This window comes from Lagenorhynchus albirostris, chromosome 2 (assembly GCF_949774975.1).
Source record: "Lagenorhynchus albirostris chromosome 2, mLagAlb1.1, whole genome shotgun sequence".
Classification (NCBI taxonomy): domain Eukaryota; kingdom Metazoa; phylum Chordata; class Mammalia; order Artiodactyla; family Delphinidae; genus Lagenorhynchus; species Lagenorhynchus albirostris.
Genome location: NC_083096.1, coordinates 89388067 through 89413330, shown reverse-complemented (window position 1 = coordinate 89413330; position 25264 = coordinate 89388067). Strand labels below are relative to the sequence as shown.

At 52.5% G+C, this 25264-nt stretch overlaps 1 protein-coding gene across 1 annotated transcript; it reads right to left on the bottom strand.

The window, feature by feature from the left end:
• Positions 1-5553: 5553 nt before the first annotated feature.
• KCNA2 (potassium voltage-gated channel subfamily A member 2) lies at positions 5554-10028 on the bottom strand. The gene is made up of 3 exons (XM_060139389.1): positions 9942-10028; positions 8084-8422; positions 5554-7638 (listed from the first exon to the last, which is right to left on the bottom strand). Exon 3 carries the CDS (start codon positions 7473-7475, stop codon positions 5976-5978), a length of 1500 nt encoding a protein of 499 aa, XP_059995372.1. The 5' UTR covers positions 7476-7638; positions 8084-8422; positions 9942-10028; the 3' UTR covers positions 5554-5975.
• Positions 10029-25264: the final 15236 nt, after the last annotated feature.

The following is a 25264-nucleotide window of genomic DNA, read 5'->3' as shown; positions in this document are numbered from 1 at the left end:
AGGGACGGAGATGCACACGGAGACAGAGAGAGGTGCACACGGGGAAGAGTCAGAGAGATAAAGAAAGCCTTCTCCCGACCTTCCTTGTGCAGATGTTGAACCGGTGTATGTTTACATTCCAAAGGAGGGTCAGAGCCTCAGAGGGCAGGGGTCATATGACCATGTGGGAAGAAGAGGGAACTACAGAGACGGGTGAACTAATGCCCAGAAGCCAAGGGCATTATCTGAGCATCCGGGTACTATCACTTTTCAGTCCTGAGAACAAGATTTTGAGATAACTATTGCTAAAGAAAACAGTCACTATTTAGTTTATTGCACGTTTCCTCTTTAAAAAATAAACTATGAGAGATGGAGCTGAACTTTGGTGGGAAAGGAAGCAGAAAGAAGGGAAAAGTGAACTAGGTTTGTTTGAGGAAGAGACCCATCCCAGCTTGTCAGGGATCCCTTACCTCCACCTGTCCCTGCTTGCTGCTTTGATGAGAGAACAGGGCTGGTCTCAACAAGGGCCAAGTCTTAAGATCAAGATAATGGTCACATTAGCCGTTTGGACACCTCCCAGCATCCAGCGCTCTGCTAGTTGGCTCTGCAGGTGGCTAATGATGTTAATGAGTTTGAGGTCATGGGTTCATACCTGGCAATGGACACTTTGCCAAGGCTGGGCAAGCCTCCATTGTGTAACCAAGGAGCACCCCGGAAATTACACCCTATGTAGACCAGCCCTCTCAGACCAGGCAGCCGTCACCCAGATGGAGGCTGTTATGACAATGGGCCCCAGGAGAGCCACAGCTGGAGCAGGGTTCACCATCCCCACCCCTGGGTAAACAGTTCAAAGCAGTGTACTCCTCCCACCTGCCATGGCGGCGGCGGGGGGGGGGGGGGTCTGGTGCTACCGTCATATGCAATTTGCAAACTGTCCTATAGTTTCCTTTGGGGAAAGTCAGCCTCCACCTCTCTTCTCTGCTACTGTTGGCAGCACTGAACCCCCAGCCCGCCCTCTCTCAACTGGGCGTGGCACTGATACTTTATGGTTGACCATGATTAAGGAAGTTGGCCAAAGACCTCCCTACAATGGAGTGAGAGATCCAGGGAGAGCAGACAGGACAAGCTAACCCTGCAGCCCTCTCTACACGGGGTGGCCACATGAGCCCCCAGGCTGGAGACTCAACAAAGCTTTCCTGGGCGCCCTTTCCACACCAGACCAATGGAGTCTGGGGGCACACTCACTGGGGGCCCCCTTTCAGGGCTAACCTCCTGGTTTCGTGCCTACTCCATCCTCGGAGGCCCAGCTGAGAGGAGCAGAGGGAACCAGAGAGGAAGGAAGAGTGTGTCAAACACCACAGAAGCTTCAGGAAGCACAGTGCCTTCATTATGACCTTCGGTACATTTCAGCTCCTGAAAAGTTAATTCTGAAATATGACTAGCTCAGGTACTCTTTCTTCCTGACAACCTCTCCACCTCTCCTGGACTTCCTTCTCTGTGGACTCCTGAGAACTCCAACGTCCTTGAAAGTTTGAGCCCATGGAAGCACCTGCTGAAGCTAAAGGGAAAATTGGTATCCTGACTTGAAAACACTTGAAAGGCCCAGCATGTTGCGCGGAATGTGCAGATTTGGACCCACACGCTCATTCCCTGTGGCTGTTGCTTCCTCCATGGAGACTGGGAGCTTGACCATCTTCAGGAGGGAAGCGTGGGGCACATCCTGGATGGCCGCAGGAGCAGAGACCTGATCTGATGCCTGACTTCAACCCCCCAACTTCCATCTGAGGTGAAGCCTTTGCTAAAACGCACCCAGCTCTCAGCTAGTCCTACTAGTAGGAAGAGCCAGCTCTGTGTGTAACCCAAAACAGCGTGTAATCTTACAAAGCATTTCAATCTGGCCTTAGAATATAGGATACAAATCAGGCCTCCTGAAAAAAAGATGCTGTTTGCTTGTGTAACATCAGATTTAAGTCCTTAATCAGGTTTCACTTAAGCTGAATTGGTGTGTGTTTCCTCAAGGTACAGCCACTGGGTGGGAGGCAAGGCAACCAGGTGGAGCCGGGGCAGGGGAAGAAGCCTGCCTGGCATTGCACACCCATAGAGGGGACTCAGGAGTTGACTCCATGGGGCTTATGCCCAAGAGCAAGTGAGATGCCACAAGCAAGTAAAGGTGACTCATTTTAAGAGACAAGTCTACATATGGCCTTGACTTTCTGACTGAGCCCCCTGACAAAGCCACTGGGGATGGAGGGGCGATAAGGTCTGTGGGCTGAGGGAACGTTGGGAGCATCCTCACTCTGGTTCTGGGCCTGCGACCCTGCAATTTCTTGAGCCACCACTGCTTTCAAGAGGACGGGGTTGAATCCAGAGATCCCAGGGGTTGGGAGCAGGGGAGACTGGGCTATTGGGTTGTCTGTGTGGACTTGTTTTGAAAGAAAGGACGGGGCCAGGAGGTGTATATTAATGGACCGTCAGCTGTCCCAGGTCCTTCCATGCTTGGCACCAGGGTTTCTGGTGGGAGGAAGGTGAACAGGTAGAAACCCTATGAGATTCCCAGTCTTAATCACAGATCTGCTTGACAATGGTGGTCCATATTTTGCCTTAAACCTTGGGGTTATTTTTCTGAAATCTAGGAGTGAGGCGGGGGAAAAGACTAGAAGAAGAGATTTCCTGAAGGATATTGAGGGGGAGAGATGCAGGTTAGGGAAAGATGATTAAATCTGATCTTTTGTTTATGCCTATTAATTTATAGCTATGGGGGCAGAACAATGGATCTGAGTATATGTACACATTTCATGTGTGGTGTGTGTGTGTGTTCTTGGGTGTGTGTGCTGTATTTTGTGTGTGTAATATGAATAAATGTATTGTGTGTATAAACCGAGTTTGTATTTTGTGTGCAGAAATAATAGTAAAGTATCTTTTGTGTATTCTGTATGTGTACCCATGTGTCCATGTAGTTTCTGTGTGTTTTGCATCCGAGTTGCAGGTTTGTACGTGGTGTATGTAGGTATTTGTATATGTTCTGTATTGGTAAGTACATTCCGTGTCTGTGCTGAGTGTGCGTATTCTGGATATAGGTATAACCGTGTATCTTTTGAGTGCCCTTTTCATTAATTTGGTCTCTGTGTATTCTGCGTGTGTGGTGCATGTTTTGTATTTGTGTATGGCAACAATGTAGATCTCTTTTGTGATGGGTGTGCATGTCTGTGTGCCGGTGTGGGTGAACATTTTATAGTCCCAGGTCAAGGACACTGGGATAAAACATCTACCCCACAACCTCGCCCTTAGGTATGGGTTGTCTTACCATCTATTTTCCCAAGGTCTGTGTCCCTCCACCCTATGTCTTGGAAATGCAGCACCATCTCCCATATAGGAGAGGAAGAGAAGCACAGAGGCTTCGCGCTGGGCCTGGGATGCCCTGCAGACCCCTGGGGCTGTGGGTGACCAGGAACTAGTGAGCACCCTGGGCTGGTGCCCCACCCCCCCAGGGTAACTGGAGGTGCTGAAGAGCCAGCAGTGAGGCCGGGGCTGGAGTCATGGCTGGGCAGCCTGACCACACAACTCGCTGTGTTTGGGGAATTTAATCTATTATGTTAAAAGGCAAAGAAGCCCAGTTTGTGAGGCAAAAGCTTCCCCACCTCCATCTATTCCAGGGCCAGCTGAACTCTACCTTTAGGCTATGCAGTGCTTCTTCACTCGCAGCCTGTTCTGGCGGTGGGGAATGATTCTGTACCCAGCCTTTGGTTTCTTAAGCAGCCCTGCTTGCCAGTTTAATGCAGAGAGAGCTTGGGAGAACATGATGCCTGTGGATCAACTAGGGTTTCCATCCCTTGGTCCTGAACTTCAGAAATTTCCACATAGAGGAGGTTTCCGTTCAGCCCAGACCTGTGGAATTGGGTCCCCAGGAGCCCTCCTCCTTAGTGTCCTTGGTTTCAAAGCAGGTGATCCATTCTGGCTCTTTGGGGAAAGATTCAGGAAAGTGACTGATGCAGAGGCAAATGACCATGTTGTTTTTGTGTATTTTGCATCAGAGTTGCAGGTTGTGTCTTCGTTCATGGTATATGTAGGGCTCTTGTGTATGTTCTATATTGGTAAATACATTCTACGTCTTAAATAAAAACCGGACAGGGTGGGGAAAGACAAGAATGGAGATGATGAAGATGATGGGCTGTAGAGAGGAGGCCTGGGTTGGGTCTGGCCCAGGACAGCTGGAGCTGTGAGGGCCCTAGGGCCCTTGTGCACTCAGTAAGACAAGCTTCAGCCATGAGAAACTGAAGCTGCAGCACGTGGAGGGCAGAAAGACAATTCGAACATCTAAGAATCCATGAAGACTGGAGTGTCTGAGGCAATGGCAGCAAACCTAGGCCCAGTGGGATGATCAGTGAGACAAATTAACCCATTAGGCCTCTGAGACAACCAACCCACCAAGCAGTGGATTTGCTCCTGAACCTGAACTCCAGAGAATGACTATATATGTATGTGTGCATATATACATATACACACGTATGTATGTATATATATGTATATATGTATATATATATGTGTGTGTATATATATATATATATATACACACACTCTAGTGCACATAGTCAAACACATGCATATATTGCCCTGTGTCAAAAATATTGCATAAGCTTATACAAGGTTCAAATGCAATTTTTTTTATAGCTAGCTAGGTAGAGGAATTCGTGAAAGAGATTCTCGATACATATTTATGTACACTGGATCCACAGATCCGCATTTCCTCAGGACGAGATGCCCCAGTCAGCTATACAGTCATGCCCATGACTAGGTTAATTCCTAAGATGCAGTCACGTGAGGTGTTTAGACACTGCTTTCCCTGCTCACTCTCCTGGCTTTGCAGAGCTGTGTGCCCCCATTTGGAAGAACAGGGATGGGGTGGGCTGGAGGGCCAGAAGTTTTGGTTCCCCACTCCAAACAGTCTATTTTTTTCCTCCTGATTGAGGGCTTTTGTATTCTGATAGGAAAAAAAAAGACAACCCTCGTTCAATGCCATTCCTAGGCTATTAATACTCTAAATATGAATACTGTGTAGGCTACTAAGAAAATAGGTTATCTCCTGTGTTTTAAATATTGAGATTCATGCAACAAACACCCATGCAGCTCTATCGCATCACTGGTAAATTTCACTGCAGTGTCAGTGTAGCTGGGCCCCAGCACTAGGAAAGCAGATGCCTGCAACCTCCAGTGTAGCGAAGAAATCAGACATGTTTTTGTGACCCCGAAGCCTGCAAAAATGGTGAAATCTGAAGCTGAGAGGTCCCTTGGTTTGTCAGCTTCTCCCGGTAGGGCTAAGGGAGCAAATGTGAAACCTGACAACTCACATTCGGTCATCCTAACCGTCCCTCCCCTGGGCTTCCCTCACATCGACACTGCAGAGAAAAAACCAAATGCAGTATTTTCCGTTATGAAACACAAGCCTCCGGAGCGTCTGCTTGGCAACTGCATTTCACAACCCCCCAGCCTGTGACACAGAAAGTAATTCCAACACACAGCACTGTGTGTTCTTTTCAATGCAAAAATGGGAAAGACCTTTCGAATAATTACCAGAACTTTAAAGCTAAGCTACCGTGGTTTTCCTCTGTGAAGGGGGAGGTAGGCTCAAGTGGGGTGTGGGGGGGGAATTGCATCTCCGAGATGCCGTGTGCATTTCATTAGGAAGAAAAGGTGACACTGATGTGGTAGGTTCTGTATTTGCTATGAGGTGGCCTCAATGTGTCCTTCTGAAATCCTGGCTTCCATAGGTGACTCCCATCTTTGGAAACCCCTAAGCCGGTGATGAAGATTTGCATGAAAGCCATGGATACATATTCTGTGTTCTAAATCAAAAATCAAAAGATCAAAAGTCACTTGCACGACTATTGCTTTCCATGCAGAACCAGATACACACTGTAGAACACACTGACTACAATGCAGGCTATTATGCAATATCTGCATTAGTTCCATTGAGCTGTGAGTATGTGAATAGGGTTCAATCAGACATCAGTTAACATTTTGGTAATATTCACATAGTTTGTATTAGCCAAAGTGCAGTTGGCTGTTTTCAAGTTTTCCTCTCTAAAGTCCTCGTTACTGTTGTTTACCCCCTCCTGGATCTCCATGTAGTCAGACTTACTAATGGTAGAGGCACTTCTACTTTTCTTTAGGTCAGGGGAGGATGGGATCTTTGGACAGCTCGTCACTTGCAAGTACTGGGCCTGTTCCTCTCCCTCTGTCTCCCGGTGGTAGAAGTAGTTGAAATTGGACACTATGACGGGGACAGGTAAGGCAATGGTTAACACACCTGCAATTGCACATAGGGAACCCACGATCTTTCCCCCAATAGTAGTTGGAACCATGTCTCCATAGCCTACAGTTGTCATGGAGACGACTGCCCACCAGAAGGCATCCGGGATGCTCGGGAATTGGGACTCTCGCTCATCGGCCTCTGCGAAATAGACAGCACTAGAGAAGAGGATGACCCCGATGAAGAGGAAGAATATCAGGAGGCCTAATTCTCTCATGCTGGCTTTGAGGGTCTGACCTAGAATCTGAAGACCTTTGGAGTGTCTGGACAACTTGAAAATCCTAAAGACTCTTACCAACCGGATGACTCGAAGGATGGCCAGTGACATGGCCTGCTGGCCCTGCTGAGCATCTTCTGGCTTCTCAGCCAGCTCTGTTCCCAGGGTGATGAAGTAGGGGATGATGGCTACAATGTCAATGATGTTCATGATGTTGGTGAAGAAGCCGGCTTTGCTGGGACAGGCAAAGAACCTCACCAAGAACTCAAAGGAGAACCAGATGATGCAGAGGGTCTCTACAATGAAGAAAGGGTCGGTGAAGGAAGTGGACTGCTGGTACCCGATGGTGCTATTGGAATAGGTATGGAAGGTCACTCCACTGCCATGCATGTCTTCATTCTCATCCCGGAATATGGGCAACGTCTCCAGGCAGAAGCTGACGATTGAGATCAAGATCACCATGACAGATACAATAGCTATAATCCTGGCAGGCCCTGAGCTCTCTGGGTATTCAAAGAGAAGCCACACCTGTCTCTGAAATTCATTTTCGGGTAGAGGACGCTCTTCCTCTTTGATGTAGCCTTCATCTTCCCGAAACATCTCCATTGCTTCTTCTCCTAGCTCATAAAACCGAATTTCTTCGGAGAATATATCTAAGGGCACATTCACGGGTCGCCTCAACCGGCCCCCAGACTGGTAGTAGTACAAAATGGCATCAAAGCTTGGGCGGTTCCGATCGAAAAAGTACTCATTCCGGAGAGGGTCAAAGTATCTCATCCGCTTCTTTGGGTCCCCTAAGAGGGTCTCTGGAAACTGGGCTAAGGTCTTTAGCTGGGTCTCAAACCGCAGCCCTGAGATGTTGATCACCACCCTCTCACAGCATTCGTGGTCTGCTTCTGGGTCATAGGTGTCCTGCGGGTGCCCAGGGAGGGCAGCGGCCTCATCCACTGGGTCTCCGGTGGCCACTGTCATAATTGGAACCAAGAGAAGCGCCTCTCGCTACGCCTTCTAGCTGCCTGGCGGCAGGGAGCTCAGGGCGCTGCTTACGGCCCCAGGAAACACAGCAGCATCGGCCTGCACTCCTGCAGGGGAGCCCCCAGGTCTCTCTGAGAGCCAGAGAGATAGCCCCGCTTGGCTGAAAGACAGAGGTGGTTAAGGACATAAGACCACTCAGCATTGGCAACTTGACCTGAGTTGCTGCTTTTTCTCTCTCATCTCTCAGCCAAGAAGCTCAAAAATATGACCGCCACCACAAAAAAGTAAGATTTATGTTCACCTCGTAGCCTGGCTGGGGATGAGAGGGGAGCAGGTGGCAGTCTCTCAAGAAAGCTCTGGATTGCCCTGCACTGGGGGCAGGTGGCTGGTACAGGTCCCTCTGCACTGCACAGGCTTCATGGAGCACATCCCCATATCAGAGGCTGGAAGGGAACCTTCTCCCAGGCAGTGAACTAACGTCTTGCAGATACCTGCACCCTGGGAGGTATTTGCAGTGGTGGACCTTGGGCCTGGGCCTCTCTCATTGCCCACACCCCAATGACTCTACACATGGCTATTGGTTATTAAATAATAGATTGATTTACCTGACAAGGCAGGAATCTGCAGCTCTCTTCCTTGCAGAACTGATCTGATGCTGCAGGAATCCTAGATACACAAACAGGCAGTCTGATTCCCCATCACGTCTTCTCACTTGAGCTAGAAATAATGGTGAGTCATTCTGGGCAGGAGGGTAGGCTCCAGGTCCTGGAGGTGAGCTCCAGGGCTGGGCTGGGCTGGAGGGGCAGTGGGATGCCTGGTCAAGGGCACGCAGGACTCGAGGACAGCTGAGATTGGGTCTGGAGCCTTTGAAAGGAAGGAGGCAAGATGCAATGCTCAGCAAAAGCCAGAGTCCTCCTGGCTGTCCTCAGGAGGTGTGACGTTGCCTGGAAAAAACAAGGTGGAATCAGGGCTTTTGGGCAGCTGGTGCCAAGATTTAGGAGGGCGCTGGCAGCTTCTCTTCCATGCCCACCTTGCATTCTGGTGTTACACCTGAGAACTATCCCTCAGCCTCCCAGCCTCCTCTGGGCAGGCTTACATCAGTTGGAAGTATGCTCTCCCAGGGAACAAGCCTTTAGACTTGGCTGGGCCTGTCTCCTCCAGGGGCCTCCCCGGGCTGAGCCAGATGCCCCATTGGTCCTCTGCAGCCATCAGGAGGGACTCTGGGCAAAGCCTCCCACCCCCAGGTCAGGACACAGCATCTCCCAAGGGGAGGGCTTCCTACGCCGCAGCCTGACTTCCAGCTCTGTCCTCTGCAGAGTCCTGGAAGAAGAACGGCTCCTCCCCACTCTGGCCCCCCAACACACACACTCCTTCAGAGCTCATTTAGGGAGACTCCTTACACAGAAAGGTCGATCTCCAAAAGCTGGCTGGCTTGGTCCCAGGACTTACTCTCCCTCAGGGATCCCTAAACTGCAGGCCTCCCTCCGGGCGCGGTGGCATTTGAACTGGGCAGGCGCTCGACCACCGATTTCTCCCCAAGGCAAAATCCCTCACGTCGTCTCCTCGGCAGTGAGCACAGAACCAAGGCTCAGTCAGCCTGGCTTCGAGGCGGCTTGGCAGCAGCGAGAGGGGGGAGCCTGGAGGAAGCCGGCTTCCGGGCTGGCCCCCTGCCGGCCCAATCCTGCCGGCCCCAGGGCGGGGAGGGGTCCGGGGCCTCTCCCCATCGCCCCGGGCTCCGGCCGGGACTCCGCGGGGCGCGCTCCGCGCTCGGCTCCGAGCGAGTGGATCAGACCCACCAGCTGGCCGCGGCAGTCAGCGCCACCTTAACCCCCTCCTGCCTGATCCGGAGGAGGCTCTAGCGGCGGGCCCGAGCGCAGCCCAGCTGTTTTGCCCCTAGGATCCGAGGGAGCTCCTAGGCTCCATCTCCTTCGGAAAACACTGGAACCTAAACACTGGGGGTGGGGAGTAGGCTGCTGCCCCAGATCTTGGCTTCCTCCCTCCTAAGAGCGGGGTCACCCCGGCAACCCACGGCCCCAGGGAGGCGGAACAGCCCTTCTCTGCCGAAAAGCCGTTTTCATTCCGAGCCGGAGGGGGGAACGCTGCCCGGCCGTCGCAAGTGATATGGGTCCTACCAACCGGCTCTATTTACCAGACATGGTTATGCTGTCACTGCACTTCCCATCACCCACCAGCTCCTCTCTGCGCCCCCCGCCCCGCGCCCCGCATTGCCCGGAGGGTCCCCGAGCCCGTTCCGTGTTCTCTCCTTCCGCTGGACGCCAGCCCCCCTCGCCCGCCCCGGCCCGGGCCGGCAGCCATGGTCGGCACAGACTCGCCCGCCCCGGACTCAGCCCGAGCCCGCCGCGCTGCCGGCTGCGCCGCCCGGTGCCCCGCAGCCCCTGTGGGCGCCGCAGCCCAGGCAGGGGGAGGCAGCACGCGCAGCCGAGCGCCCCGACACCCATTTACCCTTCCCGATGGGCACCCGGAGCCTCCATGTTTCTGGGTGACCGCAAGCGCCGGCGGAACCGCGGCGGCAGCGGGCGGCGGCGGCGGCGGCGGCGGCGGGGTGCGGGCGGCCAGCCGGGAGCCGGCTCTGCAGTCCCGCCGGCGGCGCGTAAGGAGAGCCCGGCCGCCGCCCGCAGCCGCACCGCGCCACGCAGCGCCGCACCTGGCCGCCAGCGAACTCGAATTAAAGGGGCCGGCGGGGGCCGGAGCCGACGAGGTGCGCCGCCCGCCGCCGCCACCGCCACCGGGCTGTCCTCTCAGTGGGGCCCCGGGGCCTCGGCCCCCTCCCCGCAAGGAAAGCACCCCATCCCTTGGCAGAGCTCAGCTTACTGACCAGAACCTCGTGGAGGGCTGAGCTGGGTGCTGCCAGGGCCGGGGAACCGGGGGCAGAAGTTGAGGAGCGGTCATGAGAGACTCCTGCCAACAGTAAGAAGTAGCCAAGGAGGAAACATCAGTAGCAGCTCTCCCAGGCCCGAGAAGGGATCCAGCCCCGTGGGAAATGTGTTGCTATTCTTATGATGCTGCCAGACAGAATCTGCAGACCCCCTCCTTGCCCTCTAGCGCCGCCTCACCCCCTCCTCCTGCTCTGCCTCCCACCCGCCTCTTACCCAGCCAAAGCTTTGGCTTCTCAGAGGGGAATGCAGCAGGTGCGGGCCGCAGTGTGGCAGAAACTCGCTGCTGTGTTCGCCCCCACCGGGACGAGCCGCAGGAACCCGCAGAACTGCAGCGCTGGCTCTCTGGACTCCCTCCCGCAGAGCCGGGGCAGGGAAGGCTGGGGGACGTGCAGCTGCCCCAGGGAAGCGCCAGCTCCTCACAAAATGGGCCCCTGACAGACCTCACAAAGCCAGCTGGCCCACGGGGCTCTGGAATTGGAAATGCAGCTCACGGCGCACCGGGGTGGGTGATGGAAGATGCCCTTTGCTTTTGGAAGAATGTGTGGGAAGCCCAGTCTGCCCTCTGCTCAGATGGTGGATCTGAGAGGGCCCAGGGTGCTCTTGGGAGCCCCGTGACAGCCCCAAGGCCCTGCCAGTTCTGGTGTCCTGTCTGAACTGCTGTTCCAAACAGCGGTTCCTTGAGCCCAAACTGCAGCAGACACGGAGCCTGTGCGCAGAGGACCTCTAGTCCCAGGGAGGCTGCTGCTGGGCCCTCCTTGATCAGATAACCCTCCTCTTTAGGCCTGTATTTCCTGATGGAAGCTCTGAGAACCCACAGGGTCTGGGTCTGTGGAATTCAAGTGTTTCATCAAGGTAGTATTCAAGGCATTGTTTAAGACTGGGGGCCTAACCAGAGCTGCAGGCGGACAGTGACCTCAGTGAGCTCTGGGAATGACAGATGACTACCAGACAGGACTGGTTTGGTTTAGGGCCTCATAGAAGCTGGACTGGCAGTGTCCCAGCCTGAGTGTGACCTGGGTATTTTGGAACCAGCCAGGCTGGGACTTAAATCCCTGCCAGGTCCTAGGCAAGTTCATTCATGTCTCTGGACCTCAGTTTCCTCATCTGCAAAATGAGGATACTTCACAGGCTGTTGTGAGGGTTAAACTGTTTATGCAAAGAGTTTAGCCCCCAGCAGACACTCCACAAATGTTGGTTTCTCCACTCTGCTTCCCTAGGAAACTCCCCTCCTAACTCCCAGCTTCCCGCTTAGCTTTGGGCTCTTTCTCTAGGTGCCCAGTCACCAGGTTCTCTCTGCTTCTTAGTCTGCCCACCCCTCGCTCTCCTTGAGGTCTCAGCCATTCCCACCTCCTTCACCAAACTATCCTCCAGAACTCTGTTTCACACTCCTTCTAGAGGCTTCCCCCGACCAGCCCCCAGGGCTCTCGTCCTCCTTCTTGCCACATAGGGTCTTTCTGTCAATTAAAACACAACAGTCTTAGCCATTTCATCATGTCTATATATTTTCTTGGCCCTCCTCTGTTGAAATGAAAGCTGTGGACAGAGAAAAGTTCTCAAGGGAGAATTAATAATTGTGCTCATTGGTGACATATGCTTAACATGTGTCAGACACTGTGCCAAGCACCTCTAGCCCAGTGGGACGTGTAATCCTCACAGCTCGAGGAGGTGATTCCTACATCAGCACCATCGCAGAGAAAAGGAAGCTGAGGCAGAGAGATGAAGCAACCTGCCCAAGGCCACCAAGTGGTGGCTCTGGGACTTGAATGACGTCTTGACACACCTGTAACCCTCACAGTCCCTGCTCAGGTAGAATGGGCAGCCCTTAAATTTCCTTTCCTTCTCTGGGATTTTCCTCTGACCCTCCTTCCATCTGGCTGGCCTCAGGCCTATGTCATCCTACCTCTCCCCTTTAAAGCCTGATCTAAGGGTGAACGACAGCCAAAAAGAAATTAACCAGAGAAGGAAAGAAATTAACCAGAGAAGGAAATTAAAAAGAGAAGCATAGGGGCTTCCCTGGTGGTGCAGTGGTTGAGAGTCCGCCTGCCGATGTGGGGGACACGGGTTCGTGTCCTGGTCCGGGAAGATCCCACATGCCGCGGAGCGGCTGGACCCATGAGCCATGGCCGCTGAGCCTGCGCGTCCGGAGCCTGTGCTCTGCAACAGGAGAGGCCACAACAGTGAGAGGCCCGCCTACCACTAAAAAAACAAAAAGCGTAACAGTTGTTCAGGGCTCTACCTCTGTGGCTCCCACTCTGAAAGGTGTCACTTGGTTTGGTAATGCTGGGTGAGAGAAAGAACGCGGCCCAATTCTTACCCCTGACACTTGCTAGCTGTGTGAACTTGAGCAAGTTATTTCAACTCTGAGCCTTAGTTTCCGATCTGTCTACAGGACAGCAAAATGACTTCGTGGGGGTGAGGGGTAAGGATTAAATGAGGTATGGATTGGACAGCCAGCTAGCTTAACCTAGGTGTTTAAGGTCACCATTTCCCATTTTGGCCACGAAAGATCAGCTGGAGTGCCCCTAGATGCCCTCCCTGGGGCAGGTCAAACCCCAAAGACCACTCCCTGCCCCTTCAGTCCAGTTTTCTGCTTGGGAGCTAGGTCCTGCTTTCAGCAGAGGGAAAGACTGGTGACCGTCACAGCGAGTGACCGGCCCCCGCCCAGCACAGGGAAGGTGTCAGTTCCTGCGCTCCAGGACTACAGCCATTGAAGGGAGGAGTTTATGACGGTGCGTCCATGCCCACACCGACCCCCATCCCCACCCAAGCACCACAGGGACGGGAGGGAGGGGCTTCGTTTTTTCCACCACAATTCATGAACATAGGGGCCTCTAGTGGGGTCACTCCCGGAGGACCAGCTCTCCCTCCTTGCATGACGGCCACATCTGATGATGCTTGCTGTAAAATGGGGATACCTCACAGGCTGTTGGGAGGGTTAGCCCACGAACCCACCCACCCACTGTGGCAGCACAGCCCCCGCTAGCCCACCAGAAGCAGGGCAGGGAAGCATGGAATGTGAGCCCAGGCACTGGGCTGACAGCTCTCCATAGACCATTTGATTTAATCCTTGCCACCAGCCAGTGGGAAAGGTGCCATTATCTCCATTTTACAAATGCAGATACTGAAGCTCAGAGAAGGCAAGTCTCTGTCCAGGGTAATTTAGCTGGTAAGTGACGAGACTAGGATGGAACTGGCCTGTCTGATTCCACAAATCACCGTTCCATCCTGCTGCTTGCTTCCACTGTTAGCAGAGTGGCAGGCCTCTGGGCTCGCTTCTTGGTCTCAGGAACGTGGATTCAATCCAGCAGAACTTGCAGAGCCTCAGGTCATATCAGCATGTCCTGTGGAGGTTGCCCAGCCCAACAGGAGGTCTGTTTTAGGGGCGGGTTGGTGCTGACGGTGATGAACTCTTCACACCAAGGGAGTCGGGGCTGTGGCGCATATGATTCAGGACCTGAAGGCTCTGCCCTGTGCCCTTTGCTGGAGCAGCTCTAGTGATTCTTGTCTCATCTGCAAGACCCAGGGCTCAGCATCCCTCACCCTGGCCAAGGAATATACAGCACAGAGCATCGGACCAGGGCTGTAGTCCTAGCAGGCAGAGCTGTGTGACCCAAGGCCACTCACTTGACCTTTCGGTGCCACAGTTGACTTGTAAAATAGGAAGGATAACATTTCCCGCCCCACCCCCTTTGTTTCATAGGGTTTAAAGAGAAAGAGGGAGGAAGGAAGGAAGGAAACTAACATTCACTGTTAGTGTGTGTTACAATCTCATTTGTTAGGATCAAAGAGAAGAATATGTGTGGACACACTTGGAGAAGCCAAAAGCCTGATCCGTGTGGAAGAGTCCACTGTTCTTGCGATTGTCATCACTGCTGTTGTGACTGTGCCCTGCCAGTGTGCATCATGCCTGACGTCTGAGGACTTCCCCCGGAAGTACAGTGAGCATCATTGCAGCCCCCTACTTATCTGAGAACTGCCTCCTACACGTCTCCTAAGGTGGTCAAGGGCTGCCTCCTACAGGAAGCCTTCTGAGATTAACTCCTGCTGCCTCCAAGGAACTCCTGTATGGAGGCCTGGGCCTTGGTTCCTGTCCTGAATTAGCTGCTATGCACTCATCCCACTGTCCTGCAAATCTTGGCCAAATAGAAGTGTACATTAAGGAATGGTTGAAGGGGGTGGGCCTTCCCTCACCTTTTGGAGCCACGCCCCCGTGTCAGGCGCTATGCTGGTTGTCTCACAGTCAGGCCCCTGCTGTTAACACCCAAAGGCGGAATAGCATAGTGGTTGAGGCACAGCTGTCGGTGCTGGCAGGTCCAGGGCCCGATCCCAGGCCTGGCACCTTTTGGCTCTGTGACTTGGGTCCTCCCCTCATATTTCTATTGAGTGACTGGAATGTAAAGCACTTAGAACAGTGCCTGTGCCCTAGCAAACACTAAGCGTTAGCCGCCAGCAGACCATCCTCTCAGCACGGTCACCATGGTCTTCTCTATTAGAAAGGGAAGTGGGAGAAGTTTATGACGAGCTGTGAGAGCAGACGCCTTTTGTGTTCTAGGCCACATCCCCTGGACCACCTATGACTTTAGCTGCCCGTGGAGGAAGTTTGGCTTCTGGGAGTGCTGGCAGTGTCCCCTCTCAACCACAGCGTCTCTGGGCTCTTCTGATGCAGGACTCTTTCTGTGTCCAGGGTGGCTCACTCAGGCTGCCCAGCGTGGCCTGGATGTCGGAAGAGGCAACTGAATGCCCTGACAGCCCGTCTGTAAGAGGGACAATTCACGTTCTCCAGCCAGCACCACATATGGCTGCCATCTGTACCGAGTCCCGGTGGCTCACAGAGGAAAGCAGCTCAATCTCGTGAGCCAGCTGGCCCGGGTCAGATCAAGGTCCGGAGCAAGGTTGCTCCCTGGTGCTGCTCATGGCTGGCTCCCTGGGGGCTCTGTCCTCAGCCCAGACCTGTCTCCACAGCTGCAGGCTCATCAGCCCCACTTCACAGGCCTGCTTCTCCCTCTCATTCTCCTTGTTGGGAGTGGACACCTTTTACCCTGTTGCCCAAGCTAGAAACCTGGGAGTCTCTATCAGCTCTCTTTGCTTCCCCCACCCTGACATCACCCACAGGCAATTAATCACTTGGCCTTGGCGTCTGTTCACTGCTCTCTAACTCCCTCTCCCTCTCCTGCTACCCTGGTTTAAGCCACCTGCAGGCATGGTCTGGGCCACTGCAGCCTCTCCTGGTCCCCTGCCTTTAGACTAGCTCCCCCCTGTCTCCTCCCCCCACGGTTGTCATGGTTATCCTCCTAAAGCGCAAACCCAATCGCGTCACTTACTTCTGAACTCCTGCTTTGGCTCCCTAAACTGCGTGACCTAAAAGGCAAGCAAAGCCCTTCACGATCTGATGTTCCCCTGCCCTCCCGTTGTCCTCCATCCCAGAAGTCTATATTGGCATCAAATTAAATTATCTTGAAGGCTCAAACTGGCTCAAAACACACAGATTAACCAAAGACCTAAAGTCAGATAGGCCTGGGATTGAGTCCTGGCTCTGCTGTTTGCCACTCACGTGACCTCAGGTGGGGTATTTTTCCTCTCTGAGTTCCAGTCTGTAAAATGGGAATAATAATGCCTAATTTTCGCTCCAAGGATCAAATGAGAGAATGTGCACAGGGTGTTTATCTCAGTACCTCACCTGCAGGAAGGGCTAAAAGAAATATGAGCTTCCAGATGGTTCCAGGCTCCCAACACAGACCACCTGCCCCCACATCAACCCAATGACTACTTTTCTGCATTCAACTCATGTCACATCCTCCACGAAGCCTTTCTGGACCTTCTCCCTGGTCCCCACCCTCTAAGGCAATGCCTGAACGCTTTCTGGGACACAGGTTATCACACTGAGTTCCTGGGTTCTGTCTCTGTCCCTGTGTTGTCTTCCACTGGGCAGGGGGCATCTTGAAGGCAGGGGTGCGTGTCTTCTGCCTGCATCCCTGCGTTTGGTCCAGGCCGAGCACAGAGCATCTGGCCCAGCCGTGAGTGTGAACTAGTGAACACTGGCACGTGCATGGACTCCGTGACACCCCACAGCTTAACCATCTCCCCCTGCCTTTCAGCCCCCAGACTTGGCATCTCTGGAAGGCCCCTGCTTCTGAAGAACCCTGAGTCACCACAGGACCAGGCAGGGGCTGTTCCTGACTCTTGCCTTAGGCCTAGAGGGGTCAAGAAGGAGGGCCGGCCTTACACCAGCCACTGCCAGGGGGCAGAGCATCGCCCAGAGGATGGCAGAGTGGGGAGGATGACTGCCTGGAGGGTTGTGGCTCCCTATTTCACAGAGAGGTTAGGCAACTTGCTCAAGGTCAGACTGCTGGTCCAGGCAAGAGCCAGGATTTGAATTCAGGCCCCAGAATTCATGGTCTTAACTGTTCTGCTGTGCTGTTTTCATAGCTCAAGTATCCAGGCATCCTACGGGCTGGACTTGATCTTTTCCACCTGTCACTCTGCGCTTTAAGCTTTTCAAGGATTCCTAAGGACTCTTTGACTCACTTTCCTCCCGCTTCTGCATGCATGCTTTCAGGGACGGTGCTCACTCCCTCTCACCGTGGGCCATTCCAGTTTTGGACAGAGCTGACTTTTTGATTGCCTTTTGTTGACCTGGAATCTTCCTTCCTGAAGCCTTCACTCAGGGTTCTTCATTCCACTCATGGCCATAAAGTACAGTTCTGTACCACCCTCCCCAGCAAACATCTGCATTTCACAAAGTTGAAGAGAGTGACCAGGAGCCCCAAGGCCTCTGTTCTTTGAGGTCATCATCCCTGGGCCCTCACCTCTTCCTAAAATGCCATGGTTGAAGGCTTTGCATCACCCTGCCATTCTCTGAAAATGACTCCTTAAGTATGCCTCATGAGAGGTCCCCACTGGAGAGAGCTTTGGCCCAGGTGTGGCCCAAACGGCCCAGAGGTAGGGGAACAGTCACTGCTCTTGCCCCACGAATGCAGCCTAGCACACACTGTCTCCTTAGTGTCCACAGCCCGGGGCCTGATGGTTACTATAACCCCTACATCCTTCTTCTCTCCTCTTTACTGCCTTTAGTCCATAGAGAAGGGGAATAAGGCAGACAAACCAGAAGCAACTTGATATCATGGAAAGACAGTCGGCTTGGCAGTTCCAGCCGTGGCTCCGCCACCTTGGGGCATGTGACCTCGAGGAAGTCATTTCCCCTCGCTGGGCCTCAGCTGCTTCCTCTGTAAAATGGGAAAGCTGGACTACGTGATGTACCTGGCCTCTTCTTGTTCTATGACTTGTTCTTTGACTTTGCCCCAGCTAAGGAATGGGAGCCCCATACACACAAATAGACGTGTCTCATTTATGCTCCACTAGTCTTCTAAGTGAGCTGATTATAACTATTCTACTGAGAGAACACAGAGGCTCAGAGAGGTTGTGTGGACCTGCTCAAGGTCATATGGCACTAGTAAGAGGCAGAGCTGGGATTTGGGCCCAGGCCTCAAGGATCCCCAAGTCAGCAGTTCCCCCATTACATCTCACTGCCTGTTTAAAAAGGGAGGAAGGAATTTTGGAGCTGCCAAATCACTTTGAAACGAATCCTGAAGTAATTCAAAACAGTGCAAACCTGATGCTCAGAGCATCTTAATAATGTTCTCTGAGTCCAAGATGGGTCATTACAAGGGGAACTCAGGGGAGTCTTCGATTCTGAGCCCCTACGGAGAAAAAGTGGGTTTAAACTGCAGTGAGAGGGTTCAGTTAGATATGGGGGCAAATGATGGACTCTGTGGGGCATTTGACTGACTAAGGGACCCAGAGGAGACCTTTAAGAACAGGGTAGGGGCCTGATTGCCTGCTACACACCACTTAGGAATGGCCTTCCCCAGAATGCTGAGGAAGTAGAATTGGGTAGGTGAAAGACTGGATAGAAAAATACCGGCGAGCAAATCCGTGTTTGTTGAATGGAATGAGTTCTGGTCTGGAGAGGCAGCAGGGCCTTGTCCAGGGAACTCAGATCTGGGGTTCTAGATGATTCATACTTTCTGACCTGTCTTTGAAGAAGGGGAGAGAAAGGGAAGCTAGAGGATTGAGCCATCCTGGCAACTTTCCTGTTGTTGCAGAGACAAGATGCACCTGGGAAAGTGAGCGGAAGGCAGTCTCTGAATGAACAAGGGCCTAGGGGCGCAAGGAATAACTAGATGAGGGGACAGGGCGTCAGAACCCTGTCCTTCTACCCGTCCACACTCCCAGCCCAATCTTGGCTTGCCTGCTTTTCTGTTGAAATTCCAGGATCATCCAACAGTGCCACCCAGTGGCCATATGGGTGAGGTGCGGAGAGGTGCCCAAGGAACCCAAAACCGGATGGGGGAAGAGGGAGAGGACCCAGCCACGCAGAAAGAGAAAACTCTGAGCTTCTTCCTGCCTTAAGGGTGTGGTGCTGGGCTGTCCACGGGCCTCTGGGTCTAGGCAGAGATGTCCTATAAGATTCCTGCACACCCCAAAGGACTTGCTTTCTTCTCTGATCTCTGGCCCTTAGAATCTGCTGCGTTAAGCCGTAGATCCCCAAGCCAGCTTGGCCGTGCACTTGAAGAGGCAGGGGTGTCTGCAGCCCCTCCCCCGGGCCTCCCTTTCTGGGGTGAAGAGGGGCTGTGGAGGCAGCTGCCAGCTGGCCCTCCCCCTGCATTCATCTGGTCACAGCCAAGGTCATGGTTGTTGCCAGGTCAGCACAGTGGGGTCTCCGGGACAGCAGTGGAGGGGCGGGAAGTCACTTCACAATGGACTGCATACCTTTCCCTTCTCTTCCAGCTGCACCCTGTCTGAGGCCCATGAACTTCCGGTAACTAAGCAGAAGTTTTTCCTCTAAGAAAAGTGGGACCTCAGAGTTAAATGGTAAAGAAGGTGGCATGGTGCCTAAGAAAAATACAATAGAACCTGGGAATGAGGGTTCAATGGAAACTCTTCTCTCCAGGCTTCTGTGATACAGATAAGACCTAACAGGGATGGGTACTATTTTCATTCCTGTTCTACAAATACAGAGACTGAAGCTTAGTGAGGTTGAGTGACTCGCCAATGGCCATGTAGCCAGTGACCAGGTTCAAGAGTCAGGAGATGAACTGCGGTCTGTCTGACTCACCAGCCCAGCCCTTGGCACGAGCCAAGCACCATGGGGGCACCTGGAGCTTGGCACTTAAGAGCCACTCAACAAATATTAGTTGAATAAGTAGATCCTTCTCTAGAGCTGGAGAGGGCAGCAGAGCGGTCAGCAATTGACTCTAACCCAAGGCAGAATGAACTAGCTTAAATTCAGGAATAAAGTACAAAAGGGCATAAGAAAAGGAAAGCCTTCATAAAATATGGGGGATTTGAGAGGTGTCTTTAAGGAGAGGTGTTGAGGCAAGCGTTGGGGCTTTCTGCCTGGGAAATCTGTGTACCTCACCCCCTACTTCGTACATCCGTCCACTCGCTGCAGAAAGGCTCTCCAGGACAGCCCATCTCAAACAGCAACCTCCACTGCTTTGCACCTAATCATGCTGTATTTCTCTTCATAACATTTATCTCAACCTGTCAATTTGCTATGTACTTCTTTGTTCATTGTCTTATTCCCCTACTACTAGAACGTAAAGTCCATGAGGAGGGATTTTGAGGATTTTTCTATATTTCCTTATTCCCAGTGCCTGGAACACTGTGGGTGTTCAATACATAATTGTGAAATAAGTGCCTAAGTGAATGAGTTAATTCCAGGGTCAGGGGACAACAGGGACAGAGCACAGAAGAAATCTCACCTGTCCCAGGAATTCCAGGTCAGGCAGCATGGAAAGACATGGCAGGACAGGAAGGATCATTGAGAAAGACTGGGAAAGGCCTAGAATGTCATTCTGAGGAGTTGATTTATTTTGTCCTGTAGACAAAAGGGAACCCCTGAGGGTTTTGTGTCGGTGTGTGACAGGAGCTAACCTAGGTTTTAGGAAGCTAACTTAGGAATGTAATGTACTTTGTAGTGAAAACATGGAATGGATGATCTGAGAACAGAGGCAGGAAAGCAGAAAGGAGAAGGTTGCATTTCCAGGTGAGAGATGACAAGGGATGAAGGGATGAAGCAGTGAGGATGCCAGCAAAGAGGAAACACCAACAGGGAGCCATCGCAGGGAGCCAATAGGATTCAGTGGGATGGGAGAGGGAGGGGAAGTGTGCTGGTGCCTTGGGCCGAGCAGGGGACTCGGAGGGTGCTGTGTGCGTGGCGCCTGTGCGTGTGAGCTCACCTATGTGCTGGGGGATGGAGCTCCCAGGGCGGGCCATTCTGGCAGATGTGGAAGTTTGTGGGGCTGCTGTGACACGCCTGTCCGCTGTCAGCTAGGCAGATGGCAATGCTGGCCTGATGCTCAGGAGAGGGGCCGGGGACTGGGGATGGAGAGTCATCACCGTGGAGGGGTATTTGAATCCATAGGGAAGAATGTGATCCTCCTGGATGGCAGCATAGATGGAATGAAAAGAGAAGTCTCTAGAACACCCACACTATGGGGAAAGGAAGGGAAAGGAGGGGAAGGAGTCAGCAGAGCTGTGGTCAGAGGGTCAGGAGAGGGTCCAAGTGCCGTGGCCCACAGAGCTACCTCTGGGCCAGGGCCGCACAAACACACTTACAACGTCCTCCGTTGACAGGACTCCACACCCCATCTGAGTCCCATGGCCTCATCCTTGCCACACAAGCACAGGACATGGCAGAGTCTGATAGCACTAGGCCTCCATTCAGGGTCAATATTTGTACCACATCAGGGTCACAACTTCTATTTCAGGCAAGAAGAAATAATTTATTAGTGGTAGAGCTAAAAATGTTACTTAAAAAAAAGCCTGGTAAAGTCTCACTAGAGTTTTATTCAAAGTAGCCTTATCTTTCTTCCCATTCATCTGTTTGGAAGTGTGGATTGTAATATAGAGATGGGACCAGTATCCAGATGGGGAGAGTTCTGAGCAGGGTTTTCAAGGAGGAAAGACCTGGGCTGGCAGAGGATAGGGGAGGCAGTACGGCAGTGGGGGGAGAAGTGGTGGCCGCCCGCTCTTGGTGCTCACTGACCACAGGGGGGCCACAGACTTGCAGAAGGCGGGTGATGGGTGCGAAGATGCCGTGGGAGCCCAGTTCCCCGCGCTGGGTGGCTGTAGGAAAGGAGGCACAGGGAGGACTCAGGACTCCACCCTGGGAGGCAGGGTCCTGCCGCTCCCTGCTGGGATCACAGGATCCCACACTCCACAGTAGGATGGGTCCAGCCACATGGAGAGCAACCTGCCAGCTTGTGATGAAAAGTTTTTTCTCCTCTTCTAACCCTCCTTTGGAGAGTCTGAGGAACCCAGAATCCCAACCTCCTCCCTGGCTTTGCCATTCAGTTGAGGCTTCACCCTGGAAGATCACTAACACCCTCTGTTCTTTCTGTTTGGAATTATTGCCCTGGGAGGGCTTTCCTTTTGGGAAGTAAGAGGGAGGAGGCATGGCCCTCTGATGAGAAAGAGACCCAGGAGGGTTACGAAAGAAACAAGGAGAGAAGGAAAAGGATGCTCAGGCGTACCTTACATCATTACTTAGACTTCTAATAGGCAGCGCCAACTTGGCACTTCCAATGAAATTCTCCTTTTTGTCACCTAACTCCCAAGCCTGACCCCCCCGCCATGTCTTTAGGTAGCACCACTCCTCACCCAATTGCTCAGGCCCCAGTCCCTGGAGACAGCCTTTGACTAACCCATGAGCAACTCCTATTTATTGTCTCTGTCTTCAGTGTATTCTGAATCTTTTGTCTTGTCTCCTCCAAGAACAATCCAGGTGCCAGACTCTTATCTCTCACCTGGGCTCGCAACAGTTCTCCCGGCTCTTACCCTCGCCTCATGCAGAAGCCAGAGTGATGTTTTAGAAACAGAAATCAGGTTGCGTCATGCCTTTGTTCAAAATCCAATGTTCACCACCCTTCGAACTAAACCCACAGCCTTTCTGTGGCCTGGAAAGCTCTGAACCATCTGTGACCTGGATACCTTTCTGACCTCATTTCCAACCACCCTCCTATGTTCATTTGGCTGGACCAGCTGCCTCCTTGCCCATCCTCAAACCCAGCAAGTACATCCCCGCAGCAGGGCTTGGAAGACTTGTCTCCCAAACATACTCATGACTTGCTCTCTTTATGGCATCTCTGCTCACACATGACTTCCTAGGAGATGCCTGACGCATATTGGGGGAATAAGTGAATGAATAAACGAATGAATGATAATACCTGTATTTACCCTGTGCGTGGGTATAGGAAGCACGTCGTAACAGCCTGACCTAAGCTCTCTTGTCTTGGTTTTGAAATCTGCTCCCATTCCCAGGGGTCCCTCTGGACCTGCACAGAGAAGGTGGAAATCACTTCTGTGGAAAGAACCAGATGCATACACAGCTCGTGGCCACCAGAGGGCGCGACACAAGGCAGCATCTGCGCACTGCGGCACAGGCTGCGGCTACAGCAACCCTCCCCTCACCAGCTCCGGAGAGATGTAGAGATGGGAACTGGATATCCACAGGCTAGGGTTTCTGAAACAGCCCCTGGCTCCCTGCATATTCGCTAACCCAGGTCCTGAGAGCTTTTTTAAAAAGGGCAGGTGAGATTTTGAGACTTAAAAATGGGTTTCCCCCCCCCACTATTTGTCAAGCTCCAAACCCCAGCACCTCCAAGTCATCTGAGATCAGGTTGCTGACAACAGTCTCTTCCTCCCCCCACCCCCACCAAATACAGAACCCAGAAACTGGAGGTTTAATTAAGTAATACAAACCCCTCTACCTGATAAACCCCTTTAATCATCCACCCCCTCCAGGAACAGTGTTCCCAGCCTGTCCAGGATGACTTGGGTCTATCCCCTTCTAGAAGGCCACTGCTCCATGTAACATCTCCCATAGCAAACACTGATGTGAACTGCGATTATGAGAGCCTCCTGAAAGCAGAATCTGGTTTAATGAGGGTGGGGGTGTGGAGATAGAAAGAGATTAGGCACCAACAAAGGGAGTACCCAGGGCCAGGAGTCTCCTTTCCGATTTCTCAGCCCCCGTACTACGTCTGAAATCTCTAGCATCCAGACTCAATCCCTGTACTCACACACCCTTCTCCAGACCCTCCCTCTTCCCCCCTGGGTGACTCCTGCGTGGGCAGGTCAGCCCTGCAGGCTGCATGCTGGACAGCGTCTTAGAGGTCACCTCACGGTTTCCAGGGCACATCCAGCACGCTGAGAACCCACTGCTCATTCCCGCCTCCGCCCCATCCCAGGTCCTCATGTTGTGGTTTGGCCCACTGGGCTTGGTGGAGCGTCTTCCTGATGGTACGCCCCCTCTGTTTCCCAGGCACGGCTGCCCATGGCCTCGCCTGTCTTTCCCGTGCCCCTTCTCAGGGGCTGAATGCTGTGCTGTTCAGAACGGGGCCCTCACTTAGCAGAGAGCCAGAAGGTGGGACTGGGCAGGGCAGGGAGTGAGGCGGTGAATTGCTGCTCTAGCCAACAGATGTCCTGAGGTGGGGATGTGGCAGGGAGGTGAGTTCAAGGATTTAGGGCAGGGCAGCATCTGAAGTGGATGTAGTCAGACTCCCAGGTCCTCCTGTCTTCCACATGGCTCCTGCTTTTTGGCCATTCCCACTGAAAGCTCCTTTTAAAATCTCCTCACTCACCCCCAGATGCCCCACGTGTGGGATCGCTTTGCCTGCAAAACAAACTGCTTTCATTATGTAAAGATGAGTGTGTCTATTCACTGTTAACAATGTGAACATTTGTAACGGCCAACATAGCTTCTGGCCAACATGAGAGACTGTGGACCGCCTCGCTGAAGTGTGAGAATTCAGCCCAAAGTAAAGCCACTTGACATTCTCTTTTGCCTGGGAAGCCTTGTTACAAGTAAAGGTGTGACTTTTCCTAGGGCTTTTTGAAATCCTAAAATAACTAGAGTGCCTCAGTATTACCCCCACAGACTTCAGTCTCTGGAGATTCCTGAGTGTCAACACTGGCTTTGGCATCTGACTTGTTCTGTCCTGCAAAGTCCCACTCCTTAGATTGCTGTTTTTTGCTGGGTGAATAAAGGTTCATCTGCTAATTTTTCACAAGTTTCTGTAAAAAATGGATTCGTGGGCTAATTTTAACCATAGCCCTTGCAGGTAACATAACTCTTTAGCCCAACAAAACACAGCTATCTCTGGAACATAAAATTGTATGCACAGCATGGCTATAACTCCATTAAAAGCAACAACAACTGGTAGGATTTCCAGCCATGGCAGAGTGAAGAGGTTGGCAAATCCTCGCATCCAAAAATAATGTTAAACTGGACAAAAGTGTCAAAAATAATCATTTCAGGGCTGGCTCTGAAAATTGATCAAATACAAATGACACATTAAGAAATATTTATTCATAAAAAAACTGTTGAACTTCTGTTAAGAACAACGGGAGTCTGGGGTGTTCTTGCTCCAGGCTGCCCCCCTCCTTCTGAGCTCGGGAGAGTAGAGCTGGCAGAGTGTGGCTGGATGTGAAATCCAGCAGCTTTACTGCTGGAGGAGGCTGTTGATTCAGAGAAGAGGGTGAAAGTCCCATGTTCAGCAGTTTTCAGTGAAAGTAGCAAACTTGGTATAAAACAAATGGGAAAGCCCACCGCCCTGCTTGCTTGAAGTTTCATGCTGCTCGAATTAAAAAAAGAAAAATGTAGGGGGCTTTCCTGGTGGTGCAGTGGTTGAGAGTGCGCCTGCCGGTGCAGGGGACATGGGCTCGTGCCCGGTCCGGGAAGATCCCACATGCCGCGGAGCGGCTGGGCCCGTGAGCCGTGGCCGCTGAGCCTGTGCGTCCGGAGCCTGTGCTCTGCAACGGGAGAGGCCACAACAGTGAGAGGCCCGCGTACCGCAAAAAAAAAAAAAAAAAAAAGAAAGAAAA